This window comes from Lactuca saligna, chromosome 8, assembly GCF_052625555.1.
Source record: "Lactuca saligna cultivar CGN05327 chromosome 8, ASM5262555v1, whole genome shotgun sequence".
Taxonomy (NCBI): domain Eukaryota; kingdom Viridiplantae; phylum Streptophyta; class Magnoliopsida; order Asterales; family Asteraceae; genus Lactuca; species Lactuca saligna.
In genome coordinates this window covers 161493420-161521114 of record NC_136424.1, presented here as the reverse complement: position 1 = coordinate 161521114, position 27695 = coordinate 161493420, and the positions used below count along the sequence as shown (strand labels likewise).

General features: G+C 35.4%; 2 protein-coding genes across 3 annotated transcripts; one reads left to right on the top strand and one right to left on the bottom strand.

The window, feature by feature from the left end:
* Positions 1–3465: 3465 nt before the first annotated feature.
* Positions 3466–9251, top strand: LOC145008502 (phosphatidylinositol 4-kinase beta 1-like). Of its 2 annotated transcripts, none has more exons than XM_078967095.1 (15): positions 3466–5365; positions 5445–5627; positions 5804–5852; positions 5946–6535; positions 6611–6691; positions 6775–6897; positions 6996–7065; positions 7305–7402; positions 7498–7602; positions 7699–7752; positions 7841–7984; positions 8066–8119; positions 8256–8330; positions 8459–8542; positions 8654–9251. In XM_078967095.1, exons 1-15 carry the CDS (start codon positions 3914–3916, stop codon positions 8753–8755), a joined length of 3264 nt encoding a protein of 1087 aa, XP_078823221.1. In that variant the 5' UTR covers positions 3466–3913; the 3' UTR covers positions 8756–9251. The 2 variants fall into 2 exon arrangements, with proteins under 2 accessions (XP_078823221.1, XP_078823219.1); XM_078967093.1 differs by having other exon boundaries at positions 5442–5627.
* A 14265-nt stretch (positions 9252–23516) lies between these two features.
* Positions 23517–26580, bottom strand: LOC145008764 (actin-7-like). The gene is made up of 5 exons (XM_078967378.1): positions 26429–26580; positions 25740–25810; positions 24598–24991; positions 23903–24516; positions 23517–23767 (listed from the first exon to the last, which is right to left on the bottom strand). Exons 2-5 carry the CDS (start codon positions 25797–25799, stop codon positions 23702–23704), a joined length of 1134 nt encoding a protein of 377 aa, XP_078823504.1. The 5' UTR covers positions 25800–25810; positions 26429–26580; the 3' UTR covers positions 23517–23701.
* Between the last annotated feature and the right edge of the window lie 1115 nt (positions 26581–27695).

Here is a 27695-nt window from a genome sequence, read left to right as displayed (position 1 = left end):
GGGTCAGTTGTATGCTGAGAGAGAGAGAGAGGGAGAGAGAGAGAGAGAGAGAGAGTTGTCTATGCTTACGTGTTTACTTGATTACTTGTTTGCTACATATATTGATATATTGTGGTGGGTTGGGTTGATGCGGTACTGCTTTGTGCTGTAGACCAAGATATATGGGTGGGCCAACGGCATGTTGTAGGCCAGTGGTGGGTCAGTTGTATGCTGAGAGAGAGAGGGAGAGAGAGAGAGAGAGAGAGAGAGAGAGAAAGAGGTCCAAACATGTTGTAGGCCTTGCATGGCAAGCCAGACAGACTGAAGACTCATGTGTTTGCATGCATTGTATTTATACTATGATGTGTGGTATTTTGGGGAAACTCACTAAGCTTTGGCTTACAGTTGTGGATTAAATGTTTTTCAGGTACAATTGGTAATTGTAGGAAGACGAAGACGTGATTGTATACATACAACATCAACAATGGAGATTTAGTATTATCTATAGTACTCTGATTTTCAAACAATTGTATTTTGGAACAAATGAGTTTCCTAACTTGGATTTTATGTAAAGGATGATTTTACCTTATTTAAAAAATGAAATTTTTGCTTGTAAAAATGGGACGTTAAAGGATTTTGTTAGATGATTTGAAGATTTCGCATATAACATCTGCAAAACCATCAAATTCATATGAGAAATCATCTGAAAAATAGTAAATTTTTTTTTGTCATTTGCACAAGTCAACCATATTTATCAAGTTTTCTTTTTGTTGTGGAAATGGTTTTTAAAGATTTCTAACACAAAAAACTTAAAAAAATTGTGTTTTTTTTTTCATAGATAAGATATGCAATTTTTTTCCCCAAAACGACATCGTTTTGGTTGTTGCATCATTTATCATATGATATCATCATTTGGTAGATGGATTGCCAATTTTACATATGTCATCTATGAAATTGATGACTATTTTGGTGATTAAATTTTCCAATACTTCTTAGAAAATGGTTAATATGATTAACCTGATTTGTTGATTAACTTGACAACATTCTCACGAAGTTTAAACACTTTTAAGCTTTTAAAATTTGTCCAAACTAAACCTAACTTCCTTCCGATTACTTTTAATGATCCACTATGATTGATTAACATCCAAACACACGTTTTAAACTTTAACTATCATCAGTGGCGGACGCAGACTGTTTTAGTAGGGGTGTCCCTCGTACTTCAAGCGGGTGCACGTAATAGAAAAAAAAAATTTACACTGCGTGCCGGAAATTGAGCAGTGGCCCGGGACCCCAAATGCCCTACATAGGTCCGCCACTGACTATCATCCTAATACGTTATTAATTCACTAATTTACACGCTAATATTGGATATTTAATGTTTGTATTCAATGTTCATATGAGTTCGTAAGTTTCTTTCCAAATGTATGTTCATCCATATATGCAATTAGATTTCAATATAATGATTCCAATTAACGATTTATAACTATATTATTGATTATGTTGATAATCAAACTAATCAAACATATTCGAAATCAAATATATATTGAAAGCTATCTAATACATTCACGAATCTTGAAACATTCATATGACAAATTAGAAGTTACTAGCATAATATTTTGGAATCGTCAACTAGATTTCAAACTCCAATACAATTCTAAGCTAGCTATTTCATCAAAATCGTTACTTGAAATTATTAATCAACATGTCTCTAACCTACAGTTCATGAGCTTCAAAACCACTCTTGAAGATGAAATCAAACAACAATAAATGTTGTTAGACAAATCAGAGAATAAATGTTGATTCACATATCTTCAAAATTGCAACTCCAAGCTTAATCTCCATTCCCTAAATATTATTATGAGGAAAAAAGAGCTAGTCTAAGGGATATGATCATATTTTTACCAACTTGATGTTTTTAGTCCCTCAATTCCTTATTTTTATCATTTGACCCTAACACAGTTGTAACTGATGACTAGCTTAAAAGTAACATAATGAATCCAAAATGAGGTTAAGTGAGTAATAAGGGTTGTATCTATTTTTCCTTAATTTAACCGAGTCAACCCCCAATTTCATAAACTTGACCAATTTTATATATTTAACTTATTTATATTATTAAATTCATTACGTTTACTTCTATTATCATTATATTTATATACTTAATTTAATTTTACGAAAGTTAAAAGTTATTTAACCATAAAAGGGGGGTGTTACATAACAATACTGTTTGCATATGTAAACTATACTCAAGTTTATATGTTTTCACCTTAGGAAAGCTGATGCAATCATAACAAATTTTTCTTATTTCATTGACACACTTGTTTCCAATACCTACCATAGATTAAACTTAAGTATTCTTGTCAATAAGATGATTATTTCTTTTTACCAAACAAGTTCATCATGATATTTTTACTTCAATAATAGGTTCAATTGCAATACTTTTTATTACAATAACCGAATCCATATCTAATTGATACAATTTCATAATCAAACTCACATTTACCTACAATTAAGTTTTAAGTAAAATTGGGTCACCATGGTGTAATTTAATTCAATATATACAATTGTTCAAAATAGTGTTATTACACCACAATAATACATATCTATATTGTATATAAGTTTAATGATCATTAAGTTGAACTTTCACCAAACATAACATGAAACATGAATTATTGCTACTTCATAGATTAAGAACACTTGAAGGCATACTATAGTAGCTAAGGCTTGGAATAAATTGGTTTGAGCTAGAAATTCTTAAAAAAATCAACTATAATTACTATTAATTTGCCATTTTAAACGCAAATTTCTCATACGGTATCTGATTAGGTCAATTATTTTTACATTGTCTTCCTTAGTTCGTTTTTAACTTAGCTACAAGATAACATGGAACATACAAATTACGTACTATGAATATAATTGTGTGATTATACCCAAAATAATAAATTGTTTCACTCACATTTTAAATTCTATTTTGAGAAATTAGTTACTTGACATATTAAAACATACACTTGCAAATCCAACCACATATACAAAATGTCAGTATGCTATAATTATAAAACATTATGGTTATTTTTTTTTTAGTTTTAGTTGTTTGTGACATTATATGTCTATAGAGGAAAAAACATATTCTCTTCAAATAAAAATATTTTTGAATGTGACATATTTTTAAGAAAATATTAAATCATGTAAGGGCACCTTATAAAGCATTTAATATATATAAATAATAAATTAGTTAATATATAAAAAAAAACTTTTGAAAATATTAAAAATAATTTAGCTAAAAGGTTTTATTAAACAAAAGTAAATAGTAAACTTTTAAGAAGTGAAAATGTTTTTAGATTTATATGTTATATTTAATAATTAAAAAAAATCGAATTAATACGATAAATGTTGATATATAGAAAAATATAAGTATCGACATAAATATTGATTAACGGGTTTAATTTTATTTATTGGCATGATTTGCAACCTAATAGAAAGTTGATAAAAATAGTTAATAGTAAAGAACAGGTGACACAATCAGGACGCAATCACATCGGGAGTTTTGTGCTTAATCATTCTTCAGTTCTCTGTGGCCGACGGAGACGACGGAAGCAACTTCAACGATTGCCTTAACACAGCAGACCACGAGCTCATTTTCCTAATCTGCAGCATAAGCAACTTCTTTTGTAAGATTGTTCATCAGATCTCCTTGATTTCAGTTTTTGTGGTTTTTGTTTCAATATTCATCTCCAAATCTCTGATCTTGGAGTGTATGGAGCAAGATTCTGTAGCATAGGTTGATACATGGTCAGCAGTGATTGGAAAACAACTTCCATTCAAGGGTTTTAATCGGAATTTTGAGTGAGAGTGAAATTGATTGAAGTTGAAGTTTTTAGGGTTTAGAATCGGATGCTGTTTTCTCAACTAGGTTTAGTAGTATGGTATTAATTTGATAATGGTGGTGAGAATTCTAGGTTTGACTCGCGCAGAGGAGGAGTCGCCGAGGGAGATCACACGAAACAATCTATTGAGTGAGAGCGGTGGAGAGAGTGGGTGGCTGATTAGATTCTTCGATTCTGCTTTCTTTTGTGAGTGGATTGCTGTTAGTTATCTCTACAAACATGATCACCCTGGGGTTAGGGATTACCTCTGTAACAGGATGTACACTCTCCCATTATCTGGCATTGAAAGCTACTTGTTTCAGATATGTTACATGCTTGTTCACAAGCCCAGTCCATCACTTGATAAGTTCGTTATTGATATATGCTCCAAATCACTTAAGATAGCTCTGAAAGTGCAATGGTTCCTAATGGCAGAGCTTGAGGATGCTGATGATAATGAAGGGATCAGTAGAATCCAAGAGAAGTGTCAGATTGCTGCTACCATAATGGGAGAGTGGACACCTTTGATTAAACCACATACTGAGCCCACCAACAACATTGGCAAAAACCAAGTTCTTACTAGGTTACTATCATCAAAACAACGATTACTATCATTAGCAACATCTCCTCCACCTCAAAAAACTTTCTCATTCTCTCCTGGAGCAAACCCTTTGCAGGATGAAGGTAGCAGCAAGGCCTCACCAGATGACAACACGATATTTAAGAAATTTATTCCCAGTCCAAAGGTGCGAAATGCTTTGCTTTTTAGGAAATCCGTTGATAAAGATGATGAGGAACCTGACAAGGATGGGTTCTTCAAGAGACTTTTAAGAGATGGTAAAGATGAAGATGAACCAGACAAAGATGGTTTCTTTAAAAGGCTTTTAAGAGAGAGTAAAGATGATGATGAACCAGACAAAGATGGTTTCTTCAAGAGGCTTTTAAGAGACTCTAAAGATGAAGAGAGAGATGATGAGGACAAGGAGAAGGATGGATTTTTCCGTAGGCTTCTGAAAGATAGTAAAGATGAAGATGAAGCGACATCAGGTTCGGATAAGTTTTTTAAACGGTTGTTTCGTGATAACAGTAAAGGCGATTTGGAGGAAAAGAATGTTTCAAAATCTGCTGAAGGAGATGATAAAGACGGGTTCTTCCGGAAGCTTTTCAGGGATAAAAGTGAAGAAGAAGAAAAAGTAACTAATTCCATTGAAGATGATGAGAAAGAAGGGTCGTTCTTTCGGAAAATATTTAAAGAAAAATTTGAAGACAAGAAAGATGAATCTGGTAATGATGAAGGCAAAGGACATGCAAATGGTGTGGAAGAAGATTCTGCAGATGTTCCCTTGTTTCGCAGGCTATTTCGTATGCAATCTGATGATAACAAAACTGCAGTTCCAAATGAAAGCATTAATGGTGGTGGGCTTGAAAGCAGTCCAGGAACCGAGATCTTTTTCAGAAAGTTGTTCAGAGATCGAGATCGTTCTGTTGAAGATTCAGAGCTTTATGGATCAAAGAAGAACAAAGAGGTTAATACATAATTCCAAGATTACTATTTTTTTTTTGTCTTGTTGGTGTTCTTTTTAATAATGTTTCTTTTGGCAGAAGAATGGTGGCCCATCAAAGCAAAAGACTGAGAATTCCAATCATAAGCCCCCTTTGCCTACTGCATCACAGTTTCGTAAAGGAACATATCATGAGTCCCTTGACTTTGTTCACTCCTTATGTGAAACTTCATATGGTCTAGTAGATGTTTTTCCAGTTGAAGATCGCAAAAGTGCACTTTGTGAGGTTGTTCTTTCTCTTACCTGTTTGCTTTTTCCCCCCTTTTCTCTTTGAGCCTTATTGTTAGTTCCTGATTCATGCTCTATTGCCTATATAACTGCTTTCTGCTTTATTGTCTGTGTGAATGAACACTATATTGTGTATTTACTGAGCCTCGGAATCTTTGATTCCTGTGTTTGTAGTCACTCACGGAGATCAATACGCATGTTTCTGCAGCTCAAACTAGTGGAGGTCTCTCTCTTTCTCTCTCTCTCTCTCACACACACACTGAATATAATGTTGTACACATGTCTAATTTTTAGTTTACTTTTTGTTACATGGTAGGTGTGTGCTTTCCCATGGGGAAGGGAATGTATCGTGTGGTTCACATACCAGAAGATGAAGCTGTTCTTCTTAATTCAAGGGAAAAGGCACCATACCTAATATGTGTTGAAGTATTGAAAAGTGAAACTGTGAGCATTGTGAAAGACAACTCCACTTCTCAAAAGCTCTCAAAGGGTGGAATTCCATTGGCTAATGGAGATGCATTTTTACCAAAACCTCCTCCATGGGCCTACCCTTTATCAAATGGACATGATCTTTACCACTCTAGTTATGATAGAATGTCACAATCTGCTTCTGATGCAATTGACCAAGCAATGGGTCAACTGTGGGACTCAAAAGCAAAGTTTGTTAATGTGAGCCTTGTAGTGGAGAACCCATCGCCTCGATGCTCAAATTCAAACAGCTTTGAGATATCTGACATTCATCATTGTGAAGGTAGAGGTTGTGCAAATGGAGATGATTTAGAATGGGTGAGAGTAGTGTTGACTGCAGATTCTGGAGTCAAAATGGATGACATTGAGGTTCAAGAACCACCACGAAGGAGGGAACACCGCCGTGTTCCGAGTAATTTAGCTTTTGAGGAAGTGAAGGTGCATTATTTTCTTCTTCTTTTTGTTGGAAATTTTATTAACTTTGAAACCTAAGTTTGTTTATACTTTATGCAGGCTGCTGCATTGAAAGGAGAAGCACCTGCTGGACTCCCTGTAAAAGGGTCTGGTCAAACTTCATCAAATGCACAACCGAAGGTGAGCTTTAGCAAATGATGAACATATTTTAATGTGATTGTGATTTCTCTGAAACATGTTTTTTTTTTTTTTTTTGGAAATAGGATGTAGATGGTGCAACTCCAAAGGCAGGTGATGCATTGTCTGGTGAACTTTGGGAAACAAAGAAAGATAGAATACGTGAGGCTTCAGTATATGGAAAACTTCCTGGTTGGGATCTGTGCTCAGTAAGTTTTACTTTTACATCTGATTATGTAGCAATCATTTATTGTTTATATTGTGTCTGGTGTTGATCTTTTATATGTTATTGTTTATTTACTTTTAGGTTATTGTGAAAAGTGGGGATGATTGTAGGCAGGAACATCTTGCAGTGCAGCTGATTTCTCACTTTTATGGTATGTTTGTTCTTTATGATTTATATATAATACAATAAAATTCATATGAAAATTTATGTCATTCCTAAAACACGATCATGTAATGTATTGCCTCAAACAAATTTCTTGCGAAGAAGATAAATACAAAGTTAAAGTTGAGGAACACCAGATATAGAGTGAAAGTGAATGTACATTGCATTTATCTCTTGTTTTTATTGGATATTGTTGGAAAATTGATGGATTGTTTGTTATAATGGTAGACATATTCCAAGAAGCTGGACTACCTCTGTGGCTACGCCCTTATGAAGTTCTTGTCACATCATCTTACACAGCTCTAATTGAAACAATTCCAGACACTGTACAATATTTCATCCATTTTTTTTTTTTCTTTTTCTTTTTTTTGGTTTGAAATATAATGATCTCTAAAATTTACTCCACTTGGGTTTATTGTAGGCATCAATTCACTCTATCAAAAGTAGATTCCCCAATATCACGAGCTTGCGTGACTTTTTCGTAGCCAAATATCAAGAAAATTCATCAAGTTATAAGCTTGCACAGGTATTTAAATGCTCTTAAAACACAAACACAAACACCCTCATTAGGGGTTGTGGATTCTATTTCTAATGATGAATTTTTGTTGTAATGTAAATGTAGAGGAACTTTGTGGAAAGTATGGCTGGATACTCCCTGGTTTGCTATCTGTTACAGGTATTGTATTCATTTCTCTACACTCAAACAATCAACAATATGATATTGATAAAAGATAGATAGTTATTTTGTTATCATTTTGGGGTAGGTGAAAGATAGGCACAATGGGAACCTATTGCTAGATGAAGAAGGCCACATTATACACATTGACTTTGGGTTCATGCTCTCCAATTCACCTGGTGGTGTTAATTTTGAGAGTGCACCTTTCAAGTTAACCCGTGAACTTCTTGAGGCAAGTAATACATTACATTACATTGAGATATGTTTTAGAAATGAACCCTAAACCCCTTTCCTATTTCTATTTGTGATTTAGGTTATGGATTCGGATGCCGAGGGAGTTCCAAGCGAGTTTTTTGACTACTTCAAGGTAGGTATATAGATAATACCCTTATAATAAATATACATTAAAATAGTGTATTTGACTATTTGTTTGTTTGTTGAGTTTTTTTTTTTTCGACAGATGAGATATGTTGTTGACACTTGACACAATGTTATGAATTTAGGTTTTGTGCATTCAAGGCTTCCTAACATGTCGTAAGCATGCAGAGCGGATAATTCTACTTGTTGAGATGTTGCAGGTAATAATGTCATCTCAATTTAATCATTAATTGAGTGGATAATTGATTGAGTTATATTATATTATTTATTAAAAATTATAATATATATAACTTGTAAGGTTTGAAAAATTTGTATCTTTTTGCATCAGGACTCTGGTTTTCCTTGTTTCAAAGGTGGTCCAAGGACAATACAGAACTTAAGAAAACGATTCCACTTAAGTTTGCCAGAAGAGGTTTCTTTCTACTTTTTATTTTTTTCAACTTTCATTTCTTCTTTTATTTATATTTGCAAATTTCTTAACTTGATCGCTAATATATATATGTATTTTTTTTTTTTTTTGCAGCAATGTGTATCCTTGGTGCTTTCCCTGATTAGCAGCAGCTTAGATGCATGGAGAACACGTCAATATGATTACTATCAGAAAGTTTTGAATGGAATTTTATAAGAAAATGTAAAATATCCATGATTCTCCTTTTCATTTAGGCCATGTGAATGATATATAAATCAACTAATTGGCCTAAAAAGACGGATATAATTCTTCCAACAACATACGGTAGTGTACAGGAGGTTCGTGGTGGTTCGTTGTTTTCCGGCCCCACCATATTTCAAACTTTGCCACCGGACTGCCGCCATCGGTACTTGTAAATTTGGCGGCAGAGGAGGAATGGCAATGGCGGTTGGTGGTGTTGATAGGTTGCTTGCTTATATGCATTGCATATCATAAACCCCATGTTTCTTTTTTTTTTTTTTTTTTTTTCTACTTGGTTCACGGGAAGAACAGTTATGGTGATGGTGGTGTTGTGTATAATTCTTGTTTTTGTTTGGTCGATGATAATAGAGGAGAGAGAGTTACATGTGTTTTAGTGTGAAATATTGTGTATTTGTAATCAACAAACATTCGGATTTTGTTTCATTTTTAAGTAAATCCTATGATTTCCTCACTTCACTATGCTCTCATTTATTTTGTTTGCAATTTATTGTTGAAATTTCTGTTCTTTTAATTCTTGTATTTTTTGAATTTTTATCATAATGGAATTTTTTTTTCTTAAAATGAAATATGAAGATACGAAGTTATTCATTAAACGTTGCTACGATTTTAGAAATTTTCTTTTTTGCAAAATGTGTAGTTAAATAGTCACACTTTCTTAGTTTGTGTGACATCATTCAAGATTATCATGTTGGATCCGTGTCTACTCTACTCTTACAATAGAGTTTGAGAAACCATGATACCAATTATCATGCACGACGTTTTGAGACTGGCTTTAAAATACTCAAGTATTTTAATGGATCAACCATCAATGTCTTGGGGTTGTGGACAGCCGAGAACCCTTTTTAACCATCGCTGAGTGAGGTGAAGACGGTAATGTGGAGTTTAAAGCACAGAAAAAATTAAAGTTACATGAATACTAATCTTATTTAACAAAAATAAAGTTACATTAATACTAATTGTAAAAAAGTAAAGTTGCATAAATGTGTCATATGTCATTTGCTTCATCATAAATGTGCACTTACAAAAATATAGTTACATAAATGTGTAAAATGACATTTGCTTCATCAATCATCATCGTCAATTTGGAGCATCCACACCGGTGGTATTGTTAAATTTGATATAACTTAACTCACATGAATATAATATTAATATATATTTTTAAAATGGTCCCCACTAAAAATTAATAAACTATTTTATATATTTTAAAATATATATTTTAAAAATTAATATATATATATATATATATATATATATATATATATATATATATATATATATATATATATATATATATATATATATATATATATATATAAGGAGTGGGTCCTACATTGCAAATCTTTCTAAACTTGCAAGACTGCATACATGCATACATGACAACATATAACTCATTTGCAAGACCATTTGAAAATGCGATATAGATGGTTTTATAATTAATACTGGTACTACAATATTCTTATTTAACTTCGCCATTTTTTTTCCTTTGCTAGTAAGTTTACTAACATTATTAGGATCCTTTAGTGTATCTTTGTTGATTTTGTGTGTACCTTCATTCTTAATGACATCTCTTTTTCTTTTAGGACATGTTCGACAAAACTAGTTGCTAGCGGATAGCGTGTAGTTAGTAGTGTTTTGTTAAACGCTACATGATGTAGCTTTTAGATTTGAAGAGTTTTGTTTAAAATAAACGCTAAAAGTTTGTAGTGCCAAACGAGGTTTTTTTTGTTCAAAATGGAGTGTTTTGTCAAACGCTAGAAGGTCCCAAACACTCTCAAATGTTCCATTACAAACAAGCCCTTAGTGTTTAGCCGCCATGAAATGGGATGAGACAATCTGTGCATGGCCACAATTCACTATTATTAATCAGTTTATGGCTAAACTATATTCATCATCTATAAGTTATGTCAAACGTTATGGATATTATCCGTAAAATTATTTTTTTCCTCGTATTATCCTTGTGGTTCATTTTTGTTGCATCTTTGGTCATTCATGTCAACAAGTTACTAGATTGACACTAAATAGTTAGAAAAAGACCAATATACCCTTCCTTTTTGATTTATTAACAATTTAAAATTCTATTAAATTGTTGTTAGTGAATCTCATAGTTATCACCTTATTTGAAGGTCTTAGTGAGCTCAATCATATACGCATAAACACATTTTCAAGCATGATAAATCCCATCCATTGCTTCTTGTAATTAATGTCTTATCCCAAACCCTAAAAAGTGATACCATATAACACGAATAACCTGCCGACCCATACATAACAACCTTAAGCCCATTATATGAGTGCTAGATCACGTACTTAACGACCTATTTGATAGGTTTTATAGGTTACAAAATATGTGGCAGAAAAACTTAACCATAAGTTCACATGCAATCTATTGGATCTAAGTTTTATTTATTGATTGCAACAAACAATTAAACATCAAGAACTCTTGGAATACTCTGCTATTTTTGAAATTCACAAAACGATTAGGGTTTACACACCTTTTGATTATTGTTATAAATAATCAATAAAACCCTTCTTGAACAAACTCTAGAAAGTACGCACCAGAAATCTCGTGCCTTTGATATCTCACACCTAAAACCCTAGAAAACCTAAAATGAAGAGGAGAGAGAGGGAGAAGAAGGAGTTTCGTTCTGAATACTCTTAGGAATGTCATGAATGAAAATTTATGGCCTTGAGATCCTATTTATATTTTAGGTAACTTGCAAGCAAAGCAGAATCTAAATTTATTAAATAATATATTTAATCCTAATTCAAATCCTTTTCTTTTTATGCAACCACGAAACTTTCAGAAACCCTAGAAAGACTCCTAATTTCGTTCACCCCTTGGATGATTCTATAATTGCTTTTTTTTCAACTATTAAACAATTACAATTAATCCATTGCACCTTTAATTAATTCCAATTAATCTTAAATTAATTTTAGATTAATTTATAGGGAAAATGACTCTTGAGGGTAATTAACTTTTGCGTTTGTACTCATTTGGTCCCTTTTTTTTTTGTATTCAATATACCATCGAACTTGTTGTTGGTGTTTACCATAGCCCTTTTGACCGGCTTTTGACCTGTGATAGTCGGTCAAAGGGTTATGGTGAACACAAACAACAAGTTCGATGGTATATTGAGTACAAAAAAAAAGGAAAGGGACCAAATGAGAACAAACGCAACAGTTGGTTACCCTCCTGATTCATTTTCTCTTTACTCATTTACAACAAATCCCACATCATCTCCTACTAATATTAATGACTTTATGAGATTCATTCTCGCTTCTCTTCAAAACATAACCTACGAAAGGACATTATTCATACATGTACAACTTTGTAATACACTTGAATATTTATTAGGGGAATCTTGACTAAGCAGGCGCATTTCATGACTACATTTACATTTCTAATCAAATGATTTATTGTATCATGGATTCTAGACAAGTCTACAAACGAGTGGAATCACAAGTGCTATGATTTTTGAGTTTACTTAGCTTTAAGATCGAACTCATGGGATAAGATAAAACATCAATATGTACAATATTATGGTGATGTGTCTACAAAAGCAGCATGATATTGTACATATTGATGTTGTATCTTATCCCATGAGTTCGATCTTAAAGCTAAGTAAACTCCAAAATCACAGCACTTGTGATTCCACTCGTTTGTAGACTTGTCTAGAATCCATGATACGATAAATCATTTGATTGCAAATGTAAATGTAGTCATGAAATGCGCCTACTTATTCAAGATTCCCCTAATAAATATTCAAGTGTATTACAAAGTTGTACATGTATGAATAATGTCCTTTCGTAGGTTATGTTTTGAAGAGAAGCGAGAATGAATCTCATAAAGTCATTAATATTAGTAGGAGATGATGTGGGATTTGTTGTAAATGAGTAAAGAGAAAATGAATCAGGAGGGTAACCAATTGTTGCGTTTGTTCTCATTTGGTCCATTTCCTTTTTTTGTACTCAATATACCATCGAACTTGTTGTTTGTGTTCACCATAACCCTTTGACTGGCTATCACAGGTCAAAAGTCGGTCAAAAGGGCTATGGTAAACACTAACAACAAGTTCGATGGTATACTGAATACAAAAAAAAAAAAAAAAAAAAAAAAAGGGACCAAATGAGTACAAACGCAAAAGTTAATTACCCTCAAGAGTCATTTTCCCTAATTTATATTAATAATTAATTAATTCTAATTGATTTATTATTAATTTTTAACCATATAAATTAACAAATAAATTATTTAACTATTGATCTCATGTTAAATTTTTAATCACATAAAAAATTATATGTTAATTATCTATTCCCAATTAACATATATTAACAAAACATTTCTCTATTTCCTAATATCATTTATAGCTATTTCTGGTTATGGGGGCAACCCAAAAGGACTTTGCTTATATTTTTCAAGTTTATACCAATTTAGTTATGATCTTAAACACTTTAATCCAAAACTATTAGGACCGTGGAACTAAGTGGTAAGAAAATAACCCTCTATTTAAGGGAAATTACATCTCGAGAAACCTTCACATTGTTTGGCAAGCCTCGAATATAGATCTTTTATTTTATCTCATCCCTAAACATATCAATCGCAACGAAACTAATGAGGTGGTAGGATGCATAACGTATACGGGCAAAAGTTGTTGATGTGTAAAATATGGGGAGTTGGATGTAACTACCAATAGTATATAATGAACTAATAATGCCAATTGGTCATAAATTTGAGTCATAGATTTCATCTTCGTCTCTCGTTCAATTTAGAGATTTAGGGTTCTTGTACCTAGGGTTTCACATTGATTTGTTGAATTTACAAAACATTTTCAGTTCTTTGTTGACTATTTTATGTTATATGTTAAAAGTTGTTTTGATTTGAGAAAAAAGAAGTATATGTAAAGTGGTTTATGTTTCAGTGTTGTTAAAATATTTTGAAGGTTGAGTTTATGATTTTTTTTTTTGGAAAGGGAACTTCCCTAACGAGGGTTTCCGGGCCAGCTTTCGCGCACCGACTAATCCCCTGCTGCAAACATAAAGCTTTGCCTCACGCCCTGGAGTCACTGCAGGCGAACCTCCATAGCCACAAGTGCTGAGTGGTGCCAGGATTTGAACATGAGTCAATAGGTTATCCACCATATCTTCCACATGCCTTACCAAGTCACTACAACCCAAGTGGTTAAGTTTATGAATTTGTACATGGTATTAAAGAGAAGATTCGATTTTCAGTCGTTCGTTTATGTCATTTAATTTCTTTTTAAACATTGTTTAATGAGAAACCCTAAATTACTTATTTCATTATATTAGATCGTCAAACCAACAAATAATTAAAGGTATTAAAGAGAAGATTCGATTTTCAGTCGTTCGTTTATGTCATTTAATTTCTTTTTAAACATTGTTTAATGAGAAACCCTAAATTACTTATTTCATTATATTAGATCGTCAAACCAACAAATAATTAAAGGTTTAAAAAAGGAAACTAGTTATACTAAAAGACAGCATAGCTAAAATAGGTATCGAATTTATAGGGATACAAAACAATTAACTTATACCTCTTTGGCACAAGGTATATTAAATTGAAATAAAATTAAAAAGTAAAATAAAATAAAATAGGGGTATTTTCACTTAACCACAAAAGAAGATTAAAATTAACTTGCAATAAAATAAACTAAAGCTATAAGTTTTGAAGAAAATCATATATGAGATAATTCTGGTTTTGTATTCATTTCAACTATATGCAATTGATCATGACTTGACATTTAGACATTTTTTAACCTAAGTTGGTACTAGCAATATTAATAAACCTAACTTTTGTCAATTTATCTAGTCAAAACAAGTTATTTAACTAGACCTAACTTCACTAACCTTAATCTAAATAACTTCTTAAAATAAGGTTGAAAAGTTGTGTTAGATTCAATACTATTCCTAATAATACTCAATACTCCTGGTAAGTTCGGGAGTGTAAAAGTATGTGATTTTATGTGTACAATGAATTATGATTTTATTTATGATTTTATTGCTATTGTCTTGCATCGATATGAGTAAGTGTATATTGGAGTTATATTTTTGCTTATGCTCAGGTTATATGCCATCTGCATACCATGAAACTTAGAGTAGTGGTTCGAGATCGTCTCCATATATAGTGGGTTCCCAGGATGTGGTAGCTGTAGCAAGTGTGATTGGAGCTCAAGAGGTGTTCCGTTAGTCTTCAGGAGTTGTACTGCTTTAGTGTTGGTTAGTTTTAGAACACTAACAGTGGTAAGCGTTGGTTTCCAACAAATTGATCGTTGGATGGTAAGAAGGATTGGGAATCCTTCCAATCTTGTGTGCTGTGAAATGATAGTTGAATCAAAGTGGGGGAGAATTGTTTAGGTATCTATGAACGGAAGTAAGTGCGAAACTAGGATGATTTCGCATTCCCGTTTGGGAGGAAGACGGCCCAAATGGTAGTTTGCTTCGAGAAGTGTGTGATTCGGGAGTTTGGGAAACTTCCCAAACGTTGATTTCGCGTCTTCTTGGTGTTTAATAGCTGGTATTGGGGAATCAGGTTAGGAATTCACGTCAGGACGCGAGCTCAGTCAAGATGCTAGACCATGTGAGCGCTCGACTTTGGATGTGTTCGGATTGGTAATCAGCGGTAAGACCATGGTCAACAGTTGAGTTAGCATGGAAAGTGTTGTAAGACTATGAGATAAACGTAGCATTCACCAACAGCCAGATAATGTAGGAAGTATAGTACGACTGCGGGGCAGCCATAACATTCTTCATGCGGTAAGATAGTGTGGGAGAGTGTTGTTAGACTGCAGAATAAGCCGTAGCATTTACAGATCCATTCAGATAAATTAGACCAGGGAGGGTCAGTTCATGAGGTCATGAAAAAGGCCATAGCAGGATCAAAATCAGGAAAGGATAGGCCGATGGGATTCAAGGTGGAGTTGGACCTGTGTATCCCTATATAGGTGGGACCTGTGGGAAAGTCCGTTCCATGATAAAGTTAGTGTGAGACCTGTAGGCGAGGCCATTATGCTTATCGCAAGGCAGGTGGGACCTAGCAGAGACCGTTGGGTCAAGGTATGGGATCGGGGATCTCAGGATTTATAGAGCCAAGAGTAGCAATGTGGATAGAGTAGTTTCGATAGTCGGAGTTTTCTTCGAGAATCGGGGGGACTAAGAGAGTGTTCACTGGCTCAGAAACCGGGTGGGAATCCGGTATTCCAGATAGTTGGCAGATAAGTTGGGATCCAGGAGGTCTCGGATCATTCGGAAAGTGGATAAGAGGCAACGTGATGTTCAGGAAAAAGTAGCGATGTAAGGATTCTTGTGTGTGGAGTAGCTTGCAGATCGAAGTGCTAAGACACTTACAGTTGAATTAAATAATCGCAGAGTAATTGATTTGACCTTGTTGTGTAGCTCTCGTCTGAGTCTAACCGTTGCAAGGATGAATCTTCTTCTCGAAGGATTATCTAAGCCTTCTGTCAAGTATAAGTATTCTACAATCATTATGGGCAATGATTTTGTTCCTGATAGTACCATCGAGATAATCAAGAATGAGAAGTGATTGTGGGTTAGATACATGCAAAGAATCTATATGGTTCGATTTCGATATGAGTGGTCCGTCGCGGAGTCAGACTAATGTAAGGATTCTAGTTTCGGAAAGGTAAAAGTGGTTTTGTGCCCTAAACGGATAATTTATCTTTCCTAGGATAAGGATAAGGTCTTGTTAGTAGGGTTCATTTGCCTTAGGAAAGCCAATGATTATGCGGGGCGATGATTGTACCCCTTAGGATGGCGGATGTTAGTACTTGTAGGAAACATCAGTGGGTTCAAGCAAATAAAAGGAGTTGCGGGCTTGGTGTGTGAGCTGCTTTCAAGGTGATTGTAAAGGACTTCGAGGATGAAGTCTAGTTTAAGTGGAAGAGAGTTGTAACACCGAGAATCTAGAAGGCCAAACAAGGAAAAAAAATTCAACATCTATAAGGCTAACTCGTCGAGTCCAATGGGAAGAACTCAACGTGTATTTGAGAATCAACTCGACGAGTTGGAGAGGCACAACTCGACGAGTTGGATGGGGTTTGGGAAACCCTAATTCCGGGGTTTGCACCTTATTTAAGCATCTTAAGCCTTTCATGTTGGCCTCATTTCCTGCCTCCATGTCCCAAACCCTAAATCTCGAAACCCTATTGTTATTGTGAGTGTTTATGAGCCATTCTAAGTGTTTTAGTGTGTGCATTGAATCCATTGGAAGAAGGAAAGGCTTGGGGATGCAAAAGGAGTTTGTAGATCAAGAACCCTTGCCTCATCCATGACATTTTGCTGGTATAAAGCTTGAACCTTGTTTTGTAGTTGTTTAGATCTCCTTTTAGGGGTTATTTTGCTTGTTTTTTGTCCAATTGATATGGTTCTTGAGAGTTGGACATCCCAAATGGAAAACACTTCAGATCTAGAGTCTTGAAGGACTTTCATGGCGTAAAGGTTCCAACTTTATGGTCATGGAAGTCCCATGCAACCTTTAGACAACCATTTTGTCCTTTTAAGCTTATAATGGCCATGCATGTAGAGAAAGCTTGTGTAACATTCCGTTTGAAGTTAAATAAAATTAGTAAATAAATAATAAATTCTAAAACCTTGAGATGTAAATTATATTTTATTTTATATTATTGTAGCCAAAATCAATAATAATTTAGCAAAGTGTTGGCTTCGGGGAGTTAAACGTCATGATTTTGGAATTGAGAGTTAATTGGAAATATTTGGACTCGAGTTGTAATAAATTTTAGAATCTGGGGGCTGTTTGGTAACTATTAGGGTTAAGTTAACTATTAGGGTTAAGTTGAAAAAAGAACTTGTGAGGAGGGACATATTTTGGAAAAATTGAAAAAGGGTTGAAATGTAACACGGGATTAACCCCGTATCTCTTTTTCCCTCTCGTTTGGAAGATGCGAACCCTAGCCCTAACAACATCTACAGCCGCCACCACCATGTAATCCCTCTCATCCGCTGCCACAGTGTCGTGTCCGTCTGCCATCTGCTGCCTTGTCGATGAGCGCCACCACAACGTTGATGCGGACGTCATGACCAGTCGGAAGAGCCACCGAGATGGGAGTTCGAAGCTGGGTTCGTTATGCGTGGGTCGAGAGCAAATAGGCAGCCATTTTTAAGGTAAACCACAACCTACATTCTTTCTCTCTCTCTCTCTATCTTTCTCTCTCTCTCTCTCTCTCTCTCGTTCTTCTTTGTGGGTATGATGCCGAAATCGTCATTATAGTCGCCGGTGGCCCTTGGGGCGTTGTTTTCGTCCATTTCCAACGACGTTAGCCGCCTAGGTGGTGGTTGAGTGTGCACATCTTCGAGTATTGATATTTATGTCGGTATTCATGATGTAGCATGCACGTTATTTGGGTAGAAAACCTACCACCACCACCACCTTGAGGTGGTGGCTGCCACCGTTTTTCCGCCACTAGCCACCATCTTCGGTGGTTGTGTGTTTATGTGTGTGTGTAGATCCATTCTTGGGGTACTTTTGTCTTTATTTTGGCCGAGAATCATAACCACCACCACCGTTAGCCGCCACCGACCACCATTGCCCGAGGTGGTAGTGGGTGGTGCTCGACATAGTGAAACCCTAATCGGCCCAATAGCTTAATCTTGGACTTACGAGCTTGTGATTGGGTTGGAAACCCCAATTAGGGTTTAGAAAACCCTAATTTTGGAAATGTTAGTTTGGGATTTGTTGGGACCCACGTTTGGACTATTAAATTGGAATTTTGAATTATGTCCGACTACATTGTATGAATGGCCTAGTGGACTAATGGACTTAATGGATTAAGTCCTTAATGGGTTAAGTAAGAACACTTAACCATAATCATCATTTTATGTGAAAATTCCTAATTAGGTTTGGGTTCTTGTTGGGACATTTATTGGACTAAGTTGTTGTGGGCCTTCGTGGGCCAATTAGGAACATGTTTATGGACTAAGGAAATTATTGGGCTTTAGGATAAGGCCCATTGGAAAGGCTTGGGCCCAATTTGTAAAATTGGGCAATAGCTGGGCCATAACTGGGCCTTAATGATTATAATGCCAAGTGGTTGGACTAGAATAAATGGTTGGGGCTTAAGGTAAGACCATGTAGAGGTTTGGGCCCAATTTAGAAAATCGGGCCATATGTTAGGCCACGGTTGATTATTTGGCTTTTAGGCCTTCAGAGTGTGAGTTTGGGTTTGGTCTTGGACCAAGCTAGGTTAGGCGTAAAATGGTCCTTTTACCCCAAGTGTGGATTTATGGTTATGCATTGAAACCCAAATGGTTAATTGGGTGTTGTTTTGATGTTGATAGTTAGGGAATCTGTCATCCAGCTACTAGAGTTTTATTCGCGGGACTTCAACAGTGTGGGGTGAGTCTCCTCACCATACCAATGGGTCGAAGGCACCAAGGTCGACACATTTATCTAGTTGTAATGATTATTGTGGATATGTTACCAATACATTATGGATTTATGTGAAGACCATGTGGGGGTTCCCATGGCAATTAGTTAGGTGTGGTATGCTAGTTGATTGTGTGGTATTTGGTATGCTAGTTGTCTTTGTGATACTTTCATGGAAGACCGGGGGGTTCCCGAGGTAGTTGGATATAAGACCATGTGAGGGTTCGTATGACATTCCAGCTAAGACCATATGGGGGTTCCTATGGAACCCGATGTAAAACCATGGAGAGTTCCATGTCACCTTTATATGTTTGTATGTATGGCTTATATGGGTTGTATGACATTTCTGTTGATTAGTTAAGACCATGCGGGGGTTCCCACGGAAGTTAGTTAAGACCATGTGAGGGTTCACATGACAGTTAGTTAAGACCATGAGAGGGGGGGGGGGTGTTCCAATGGCAGTAGGCTAAGACCATGAGGGGGTTCCTATGGCACCCGAAGTAAGACCTTGGAGGGTTTCCACGACATCCTTATATGTTTGCATGATGGCTTATGTGATTGATATGGCCTATGTGCTTGATATGGTTTATACGGTTATGAGGATTATGTGGATTATGTGGGGTATGCTATGGGGAACTCACTAAGCTCCGTGCTTACAGTTTGTTTATGGTTTCAGGTATCATTGGTTTGGAATGGAAGGGCTTAGCTTGATCGCAGCGCACACACCCGTGTTTTCTGCAATATGTGACTTTGGGATGAACTCTGATAAATGTTTTTAATTAGAAATGATTTGGAATGTTGAATTAAATGATATCTATGCTTTGACTATAAAAAAATGAAATTTTTACCCTTGATTTTTGGGTCATTACAGCTAGAGACTATACATGATTATCTAGTCTCTAAGGTCTAGATCTATGTTCTTATGTTCTATCTTGAAATTGATGGCATTTGGATTTAGATTTAAGCCTAATGGGGGGTTTAGAGTTGAGCTTAATACCTTTAGGAGGGGTATTAATGGGTAAAGTTAGAAACTTTAACCTTCCAAAGGCATTTCCAGTCGAGATATGAAGTATAGGGTTTAGATATGAAGGATAAAGGATAATGCATTAAGGAGGGGTTAACAGACTGAAGAACTCGACGAGTTCATGGAGGAAATCGACAAGTTGATTTGAGGTATCCTGATTTTATTGAAAAGAAGGAACTCGACGAGTTGGATCGCAATTTCACGATTCTGTGATTTATGGGAACTCGGCGAGTTGAGGAGTAAACTCGACGAGTTGAGTCAACTTGGAGCGTTGAATTTGACTTTGACCATAGTTGACCCTAAAGGGTTATGAGCATGAAATGATATCTAAGGGGTTTTTTAGTTCAGGGAGTGAGTGGAGTTGATTCCGAGCAGAGACGTTTCAATTATCATCCAACGTTTGAGGTGAGTTTCCTCCTGTTTGAACGGGTCGAAAGCACCAATGTCGGCCCGTATGTATGATTGTATGTATTCCAGACTAGGGTCTAATGCCAGGCAATGCCTGAGGAATGTTTTTATGTTTTCGGATTACGGCCTGATGTCGGGGGGGCCTGAGGAATGCTTATATGTAGATTTCTGGACTACGGTTCGATGTCAAGTGGTACTCGACGAATGTATGCATGTTTAGTTATACTTGTTGTCTATGTGATACTTGTATGTTCCTCGTAGGGAGGTGAGTGTGGTCAGGGTCCCGTATCTCATCACTAACTAAGTGTGGACAGGGTTTCATATCTCATCATTAGCAGAGTAGGGCGGGGCCCATGATAAGCGAGGCCTTAGGACTGAAACATTTAGTATTATGTATGATTCTTTATGTGCTAGTATGATTATATGATATTGTTTGTATGTGTATAGCGGGCGGGGCCTAGAGAAACAGATTTGTATATCGAGCGGGGCTCGATACCAGGCGGGGCCTGATGTCGGACACCGTCTGATGCTGGGTGGGGCCCGATGAAGCGGCGGCGGGCCCAGTATATGTGATTATATGTATGGTATGTGGTAGTATGGGGAGCTCGCTAAGCTTCGTGCTTACGAATTTCAATTTTGGTTTCAGGTAATTCCAATTGCAAAGAGAATAGCTCGGGATGACTGCATTACACACATCATGATATTTGGCATGGGATGTTTACTCTGATGTTATGATTTGGAAACTCTGATAATAATGTTTTTGAGATACTATGACTTATGTTTTGATGAGATGATTTTGATAGCTATGGTTTTATTTAATAATTAAAATGAAATTTTTGGTCTTTATTTTCTCTTTGGGATTGAAATAATAAATATACCTGATGGGAATTGAAAGATTTTCTTGACTTGTGGCATAAATATGGGCTTTCAGGTTGTAAATTGGTGCGTAGTGCATACACCTCTAGATTTATCCAATATCCATCATTGTTAGCAGTGAAAGGATAGATTCAGTGATAGATATTTTTCTAAATGGGTTTACAAGTTATCAAAAGCTTATAGCTATTTACTTGACCAGTACATGTCTTAGTATTTCTTTTTCAATTCAGACTTCGTATGCATTCTTTCATGAAATCACATTTGAGATATTTAAAAAGTAATCATGGTGAGGGAAATACTATAGGTAAGTCTTTAAATTCAAGTTTAGTTGCTTATTATTATTATTATTATTATTATTATTATTATTATTATTATTATTATTATAAATGGCGATCACCTTAAATTTGAAGCATCTAAAGTTGTAAACTTGGATCAACTTCATTTTGGAGTGGTCCATATTGATACTGATTGGGGAAGTATATAAGTAGAAAGCAATTTAACTTTTCATATAAGTATTATAAAATTTGTAATGGGTTTTTGTTTGTGTCTTGGAAAATCACCTTCCTAGAAATAAGAAACAACAAACTTTTTCAATATCTACTAAATCTGAATACAAAGCTTTAGCGGTTGTTACTTTCGAAATTGTGAAATTTTGTGGTGTTTTGATTTTGAGAAAGAAAGAAGTAAAATGGTTTTATGCTTCAATCTAGTTAAATGTGTTTTGAAAGTTGAAGTTGTTAATTTGTACAAAGTCAAATACCATTTACTGGGTTCGTGCTTAATTTTTACTGGACTCGCAAAATCCAAATTTAAAATGATACAACATATTTATGCAATATTCACATCCTTACAAATCCCTTATAATTCTTAGACTATGTTGCTCGCTAGGAGAAGGAACACCACCTCTTTACCTTTTGCGGGGGCTCGTTACACCAAACTCGCTAAACCCTTAGGAGAGGAGAGAGAAAGAAAGCTTTGCATGTGATTGGTCCTTTCTAATTTGGTTATTTTTCTTCTTCTTTTTTTATCTTTTTTTTCAAAACGAAACCTATTAAGCTCCTCACACTATCATTCTCTATATTTTGAGTAAGTTACACGAATGATCCCTATAGTTTAGGGTAAATTACACGTTTAGTTCCTAACTTATTTTTTTAACTCAAAAAGTCTCTACTATTTGTTTTTGTTACGCGATTGATCCCTATTATTTGTTTTTGTTACGCGTTTGATCCCTACTATTTGTTTTTGTTATGTGTTTAGTCTCTGTCTTACCTAAAAAAACTATTATTTAAATAAGAAAAAATATCAGGATAGATAAGGTAAAGGAGATGGGATTAGGAATGTGTTTATTTAAATAAATTAAAAAATCAAGGGAAAACTAATATTTTTATATAAAGCAGGGACCAATCGTGTAACAAAAACAAACAGTAAGAACCTTCCGAATTAAAAAAATAAGTTGGGAACTAAACACGCAAATTATCCTAAACCACAGGGACCATTCGTACAATTTACACCATTTTCAACCTATACATCATGCATATCATTCCCCACATTTTTCAACCTATACATCATACATGCTGAGCTTATATGACAATAAAAAAAAACTTAGGTGGCAACAAAAAAAACCCATATATCAATACGTTAAAAAAAACCCATATATCAATACGTTAAAAAGGGCTACCACTACAACTCCCTTCAGCCTTAGACGTACTTCTATTCAAAAGAAAAATTAATATTGCACCAAACATTGTACTTGACCCGTGATCTCATCATGTACTTTTCATTATTAACGTGTACCAGTAGTCGGCCTGTCGGGGAAAAGTTAGCATATATATTTTTCTAAACTAAATTACAAATATGGTCCCTGTATGTTTTTCTAAAACTATAAAAAAACCAGAATCTTTTTGATGAAAATTTTGTGAAGGAAAACAAATCAAAAACGCTGAAAAAAAAAGAGATAGCAAGAAATCACTCTTTAAACTACAAACATGAATACCGTGTTCAACTCAACTCAACTCAACTGGTGATTCATTCACTAACCAAACTCCATCACAGTCCACACATATATCGTGTCTTGACATAACATGAAAAGAGAATTAACAACCAAATACAAAATACAAATACAATGAGTCAAAAACCAACTAACCAGAAACCCAACAAAACAAAACCAAACCACATTTATGACTTAGAAGCACTTCCTGTGGACAATGGATGGACCAGACTCATCATATTCACCCTTTGAGATCCACATCTGTTGATACGCAGTCACACAACCAAAACCAATTATAGACAAAACATTATGAATAAAAAATATATTTGTATTTAAAAATTGAAAGGCAATGCTTCTATAATATAAAGAAATGAATGAAAGGATTTTGATATATACCTGTTGGAAGGTACTGAGAGAAGCAAGGATGGAGCCTCCGATCCAGACACTGTACTTTCTCTCAGGTGGAGCAACCACCTTAATCTTCATGCTACTGGGAGCCAAAGCAGTAATCTCCTTACTCATCCTATCAGCAATTCCAGGAAACATAGTGGACCCACCACTAAGCACAATATTCCCATAAAGATCCTTCCTGATATCCACATCACACTTCATGATCGAATTATAAGTCGTCTCGTGGATTCCGGCTGCTTCCATTCCGATCAACGACGGCTGGAAAAGCACCTCTGGGCACCGGAATCTCTCAGCTCCGATCGTGATGACCTGTCCGTCCGGCAACTCATAGTTCTTTTCCACCGATGAGCTGGACTTGGCGGTTTCAAGTTCTTGTTCGAAGTCGAGCGCCACGTAGGCGAGCTTCTCTTTCATGTCACGCACGATTTCACGTTCTGCTGTGGTGGTGAACATGTAACCTCGTTCCGTTAGGATTTTCATCAGGGAGTCTGTGAGGTCACGCCCCGCCAGATCCAAACGGAGGATGGCATGAGGGAGAGCATACCCTTCGTAGATTGGGACTGTGTGGGAGACACCATCACCAGAATCCAACACGATACCTATCAAATTTTCAAAGGAATTAGAGAAATAAATACTAGAAAATGCATTGTACTAGAAGTGTAAGATGAAGGAGAACTAACCGGTTGTACGACCACTGGCATAGAGGGAAAGGACAGCCTGGATAGCAACATACATGGCAGGAACATTGAATGTCTCAAACATGATTTGAGTCATCTTCTCTCTATTAGCCTTGGGGTTGAGAGGTGCCTCAGTGAGAAGAACAGGGTGCTCTTCAGGAGCAACACGAAGCTCGTTGTAGAAAGTGTGATGCCAAATCTTTTCCATGTCATCCCAGTTGCTCACAATTCCATGCTCAATTGGATATTTTAAGGTAAGAATACCTCTTTTGGATTGTGCCTCATCTCCAACATAAGCATCTTTCTGGCCCATACCTACCATCACACCAGTGTGACGTGGTCTACCAACAATACTAGGGAACACTGCCCTTGGAGCATCATCACCAGCAAACCCAGCCTGTAGAGTTAACAAAGAATCAAACCAATTACAAATTGATCCAATTCAAGAAAGCTTAGGATTTTTTGGCTAAATGTAAGAAATAGCAATGTACGTTTAACTTCTTTTTTTTTTTTATTATATTCTTTGAAATAACATCTCAACTATAGCACCTGAAATTGCTTTGCATTTGAATCTCATTGCTAAAACTGAGTATATTTTTTAAGGTACAATGTTGTAATAAGAAGAAATGAAAGTAGAATGTTGTAAAAAGCAAATTAATGAAAGAATGTAGATATTTCTTGCATTTAACCAGATTCACAGAGCAGAATATTATGAGCTAAATGCAAGACATAGCAAAGTACTTTCATTGATTTGAGTATTAAGGCATGGCACTTTGAAGAATCTATCTTATTATAGCATTATACTTCAAAAACTCTATCCAATTGTAACAGTGGAAACTGCTTTGCATTTGGATGATATTGCTACAATTCGGTAAATTTTTTGAAAGAGAATGTTTTAATGCAAAGAAACGAAATCAGTATGCTATAATAAACAAATCAATGAAAGTAAGTTGTTCTTTTTTGCATTTAACCCTGATATTTTTTTAATGGCAAGAAAACATAGATCCTGTTCGGATCAAGTCTGGTATGCACCACTACTGGTTTGAAAGACTAAAGTGATACCAGTTGGCCGAAGACAATGGGATCCTGATAATACAACTAACCATATAAATAAAGATCGCTTGTCAATAACAAAGTACACTAACCTTCACCATTCCAGTTCCATTGTCACAAACAAGGGGCTGAATATCCTCAGTGTCGGCCATTTTCTATAAGACTGTACCAAAAACATGAAAAATACGTTAGTTGAGGACATCAAAGTCTTTCTCCCAATAGTATTCATGGAATTTTGTTCTCATCCCAAAGAAACATCCACAATGTTAACATATACGGTGAAATGAAATGTATGTAATTTAGACGGATCATCACCTAGCTAAAGATCAAATAACTAAACGTGATAAATCCAACCCAAATCAGTATGAATGCATGAACAGATCTGAGTTCTTCCGATTTGGAATAACACTCGCACCACATCAAACATACATTTTACAGCACAGATCCACAGAACTCAAAACAGATCAAACAACAGAACAGAAATCTGAGGGTAAAATAAAGGAAATCCAACAATACAACATGTTCATCACACAAGAGCAACTGATAGACCTATAAATACGCCTTTTGTTCTAATGATGGCGAACGGATTCAGATCGGAAACTTAAAAGCAACAAAATTACAAGAAAAACAAATAGATTCAAGCAGAAACAACTAAATCTTTGAATATTCCATGTATCTTTATGAGTGTGAACTGATTCAGATCGAGAACTCGAAGCAACAAAATCACTATAAAAACGAAGAAATTCAAGCTAAAACAGAATTTATGATAGCGACAGCTAACCTTTGACTTGATATCTTGCTACTAACTAGAAACGGATCGGAGCAGAAGATGGAGCAAAGTTTTCCGATGGCCGGCCGCTTAACCCTAAGCTTACGTTTCGCTGTGTGTTTTCTCGCTTTTGATTTTTTGTGTTGAAAAGGAAAGAATTTAGGGAGTTTTCTATAACAAATGAGATGATTCCGACCACGAGGAATGTTAGGGTGACGTGGCGGTGACAGGCATTCTGAATGCAAGCTGTACGATCTTCGATTTTCGGTGTTGATTCCAACTTGAAATCTTGGCCGTTCGATTTTTGATCTGCTCACAAAAGATGTTATGAGTTGGTATATATTTATTTTTCCTTATTTTTTTAAGCAAAATAAACGGTTTGATTTTTTTTTTCGGTTGGTTCCATCTAAAATTAATTACTATTGTATAACAAGTGAGACAATAAACGGGTAACAAGTTGCGTCGTTAAGTTTTTTTGTATGGTAAAACTAATTCTTTTGAAAACTACATTCATAGATCTAGGTGATATAACATTGTTATGCATGATCAGTTGTATTCTGTTAAATAACTCCAACACATCCGGTGTGAAGAAACCAAATGTATCAAATATAAATTGTATAAATACATGCTGCTTTTTCATGCACGATTTCTCATGTTCGGTAACTTTGTCTGTAGCGGCTTTTAAAACAATATGTCTAACCGTGAAACGCTCAACCCTCAAGTCCACAAGAGGGGATACCCCTGTAAGGTCTATACATGCATGTTTTTCTCCAATTCATCCAAAAATCAAACTTCGGTCGGTCTAAGGGTTGACCTTCCTTCTGTCGGGTCAATCAAGAAATTCACAGGTGCCTCTTTCTTGGCGAAAACTCTGACACACTTAAATATATCAAACAAAACATCTCTGACCATATCGTGCCTGTATTTGAACCCCAGGAGTTCTTTATAATGAACTGCATGCTCTCCAAAGAAGTCCAAACATGTCTTGCAACACACCGGACATATCTCGTCATCTGAGAATATTGGCATCATGAGTCGATATTTGAAGATAGTATGATACTTCACATGAGATATATATATTGGTCAAGCCTATCTATAGGGATTGCTAGAATAAAATCTTAAGCATGTGGTGCACGTAAGCATTAGAAAACTGCTTTATGTTTAAGCCGTCATGTCGAGATGCACTTCCATATCTTTGACAATTTTACAAAAAATGGCACTCGTTAGTGTATTATGGAATTTAGGGGCGGTGTCTTTAGTAGTAAAACTACTAAGGTCA

Bases quoted from the DNA above. Each gene is read 5' to 3' on its own strand.
- LOC145008502 (XM_078967093.1), top strand. From the start codon at position 3,914: ATGGTGGTGAGAATTCTAGGTTTGACTCGCGCAGAGGAGGAGTCGCCG. The intron at 5,366-5,441 runs GTTAATACATAA...TTCTTTTGGCAG, and splicing joins GATCAAAGAAGAACAAAGAG to AAGAATGGTGGCCCATCAAA. The intron at 7,753-7,840 runs GTATTGTATTCA...ATTTTGGGGTAG, and splicing joins TGGTTTGCTATCTGTTACAG to GTGAAAGATAGGCACAATGG.
- LOC145008764 (XM_078967378.1), bottom strand. From the start codon at position 25,799: ATGGCCGACACTGAGGATATTCAGCCCCTTGTTTGTGACAATGGAACT. The intron at 24,992-25,739 runs GTTAGTGTACTT...TTAACTCTACAG, and splicing joins ATGGAACTGGAATGGTGAAG to GCTGGGTTTGCTGGTGATGA. The intron at 24,517-24,597 runs GTTAGTTCTCCT...AAAATTTGATAG, and splicing joins TGCCAGTGGTCGTACAACCG to GTATCGTGTTGGATTCTGGT.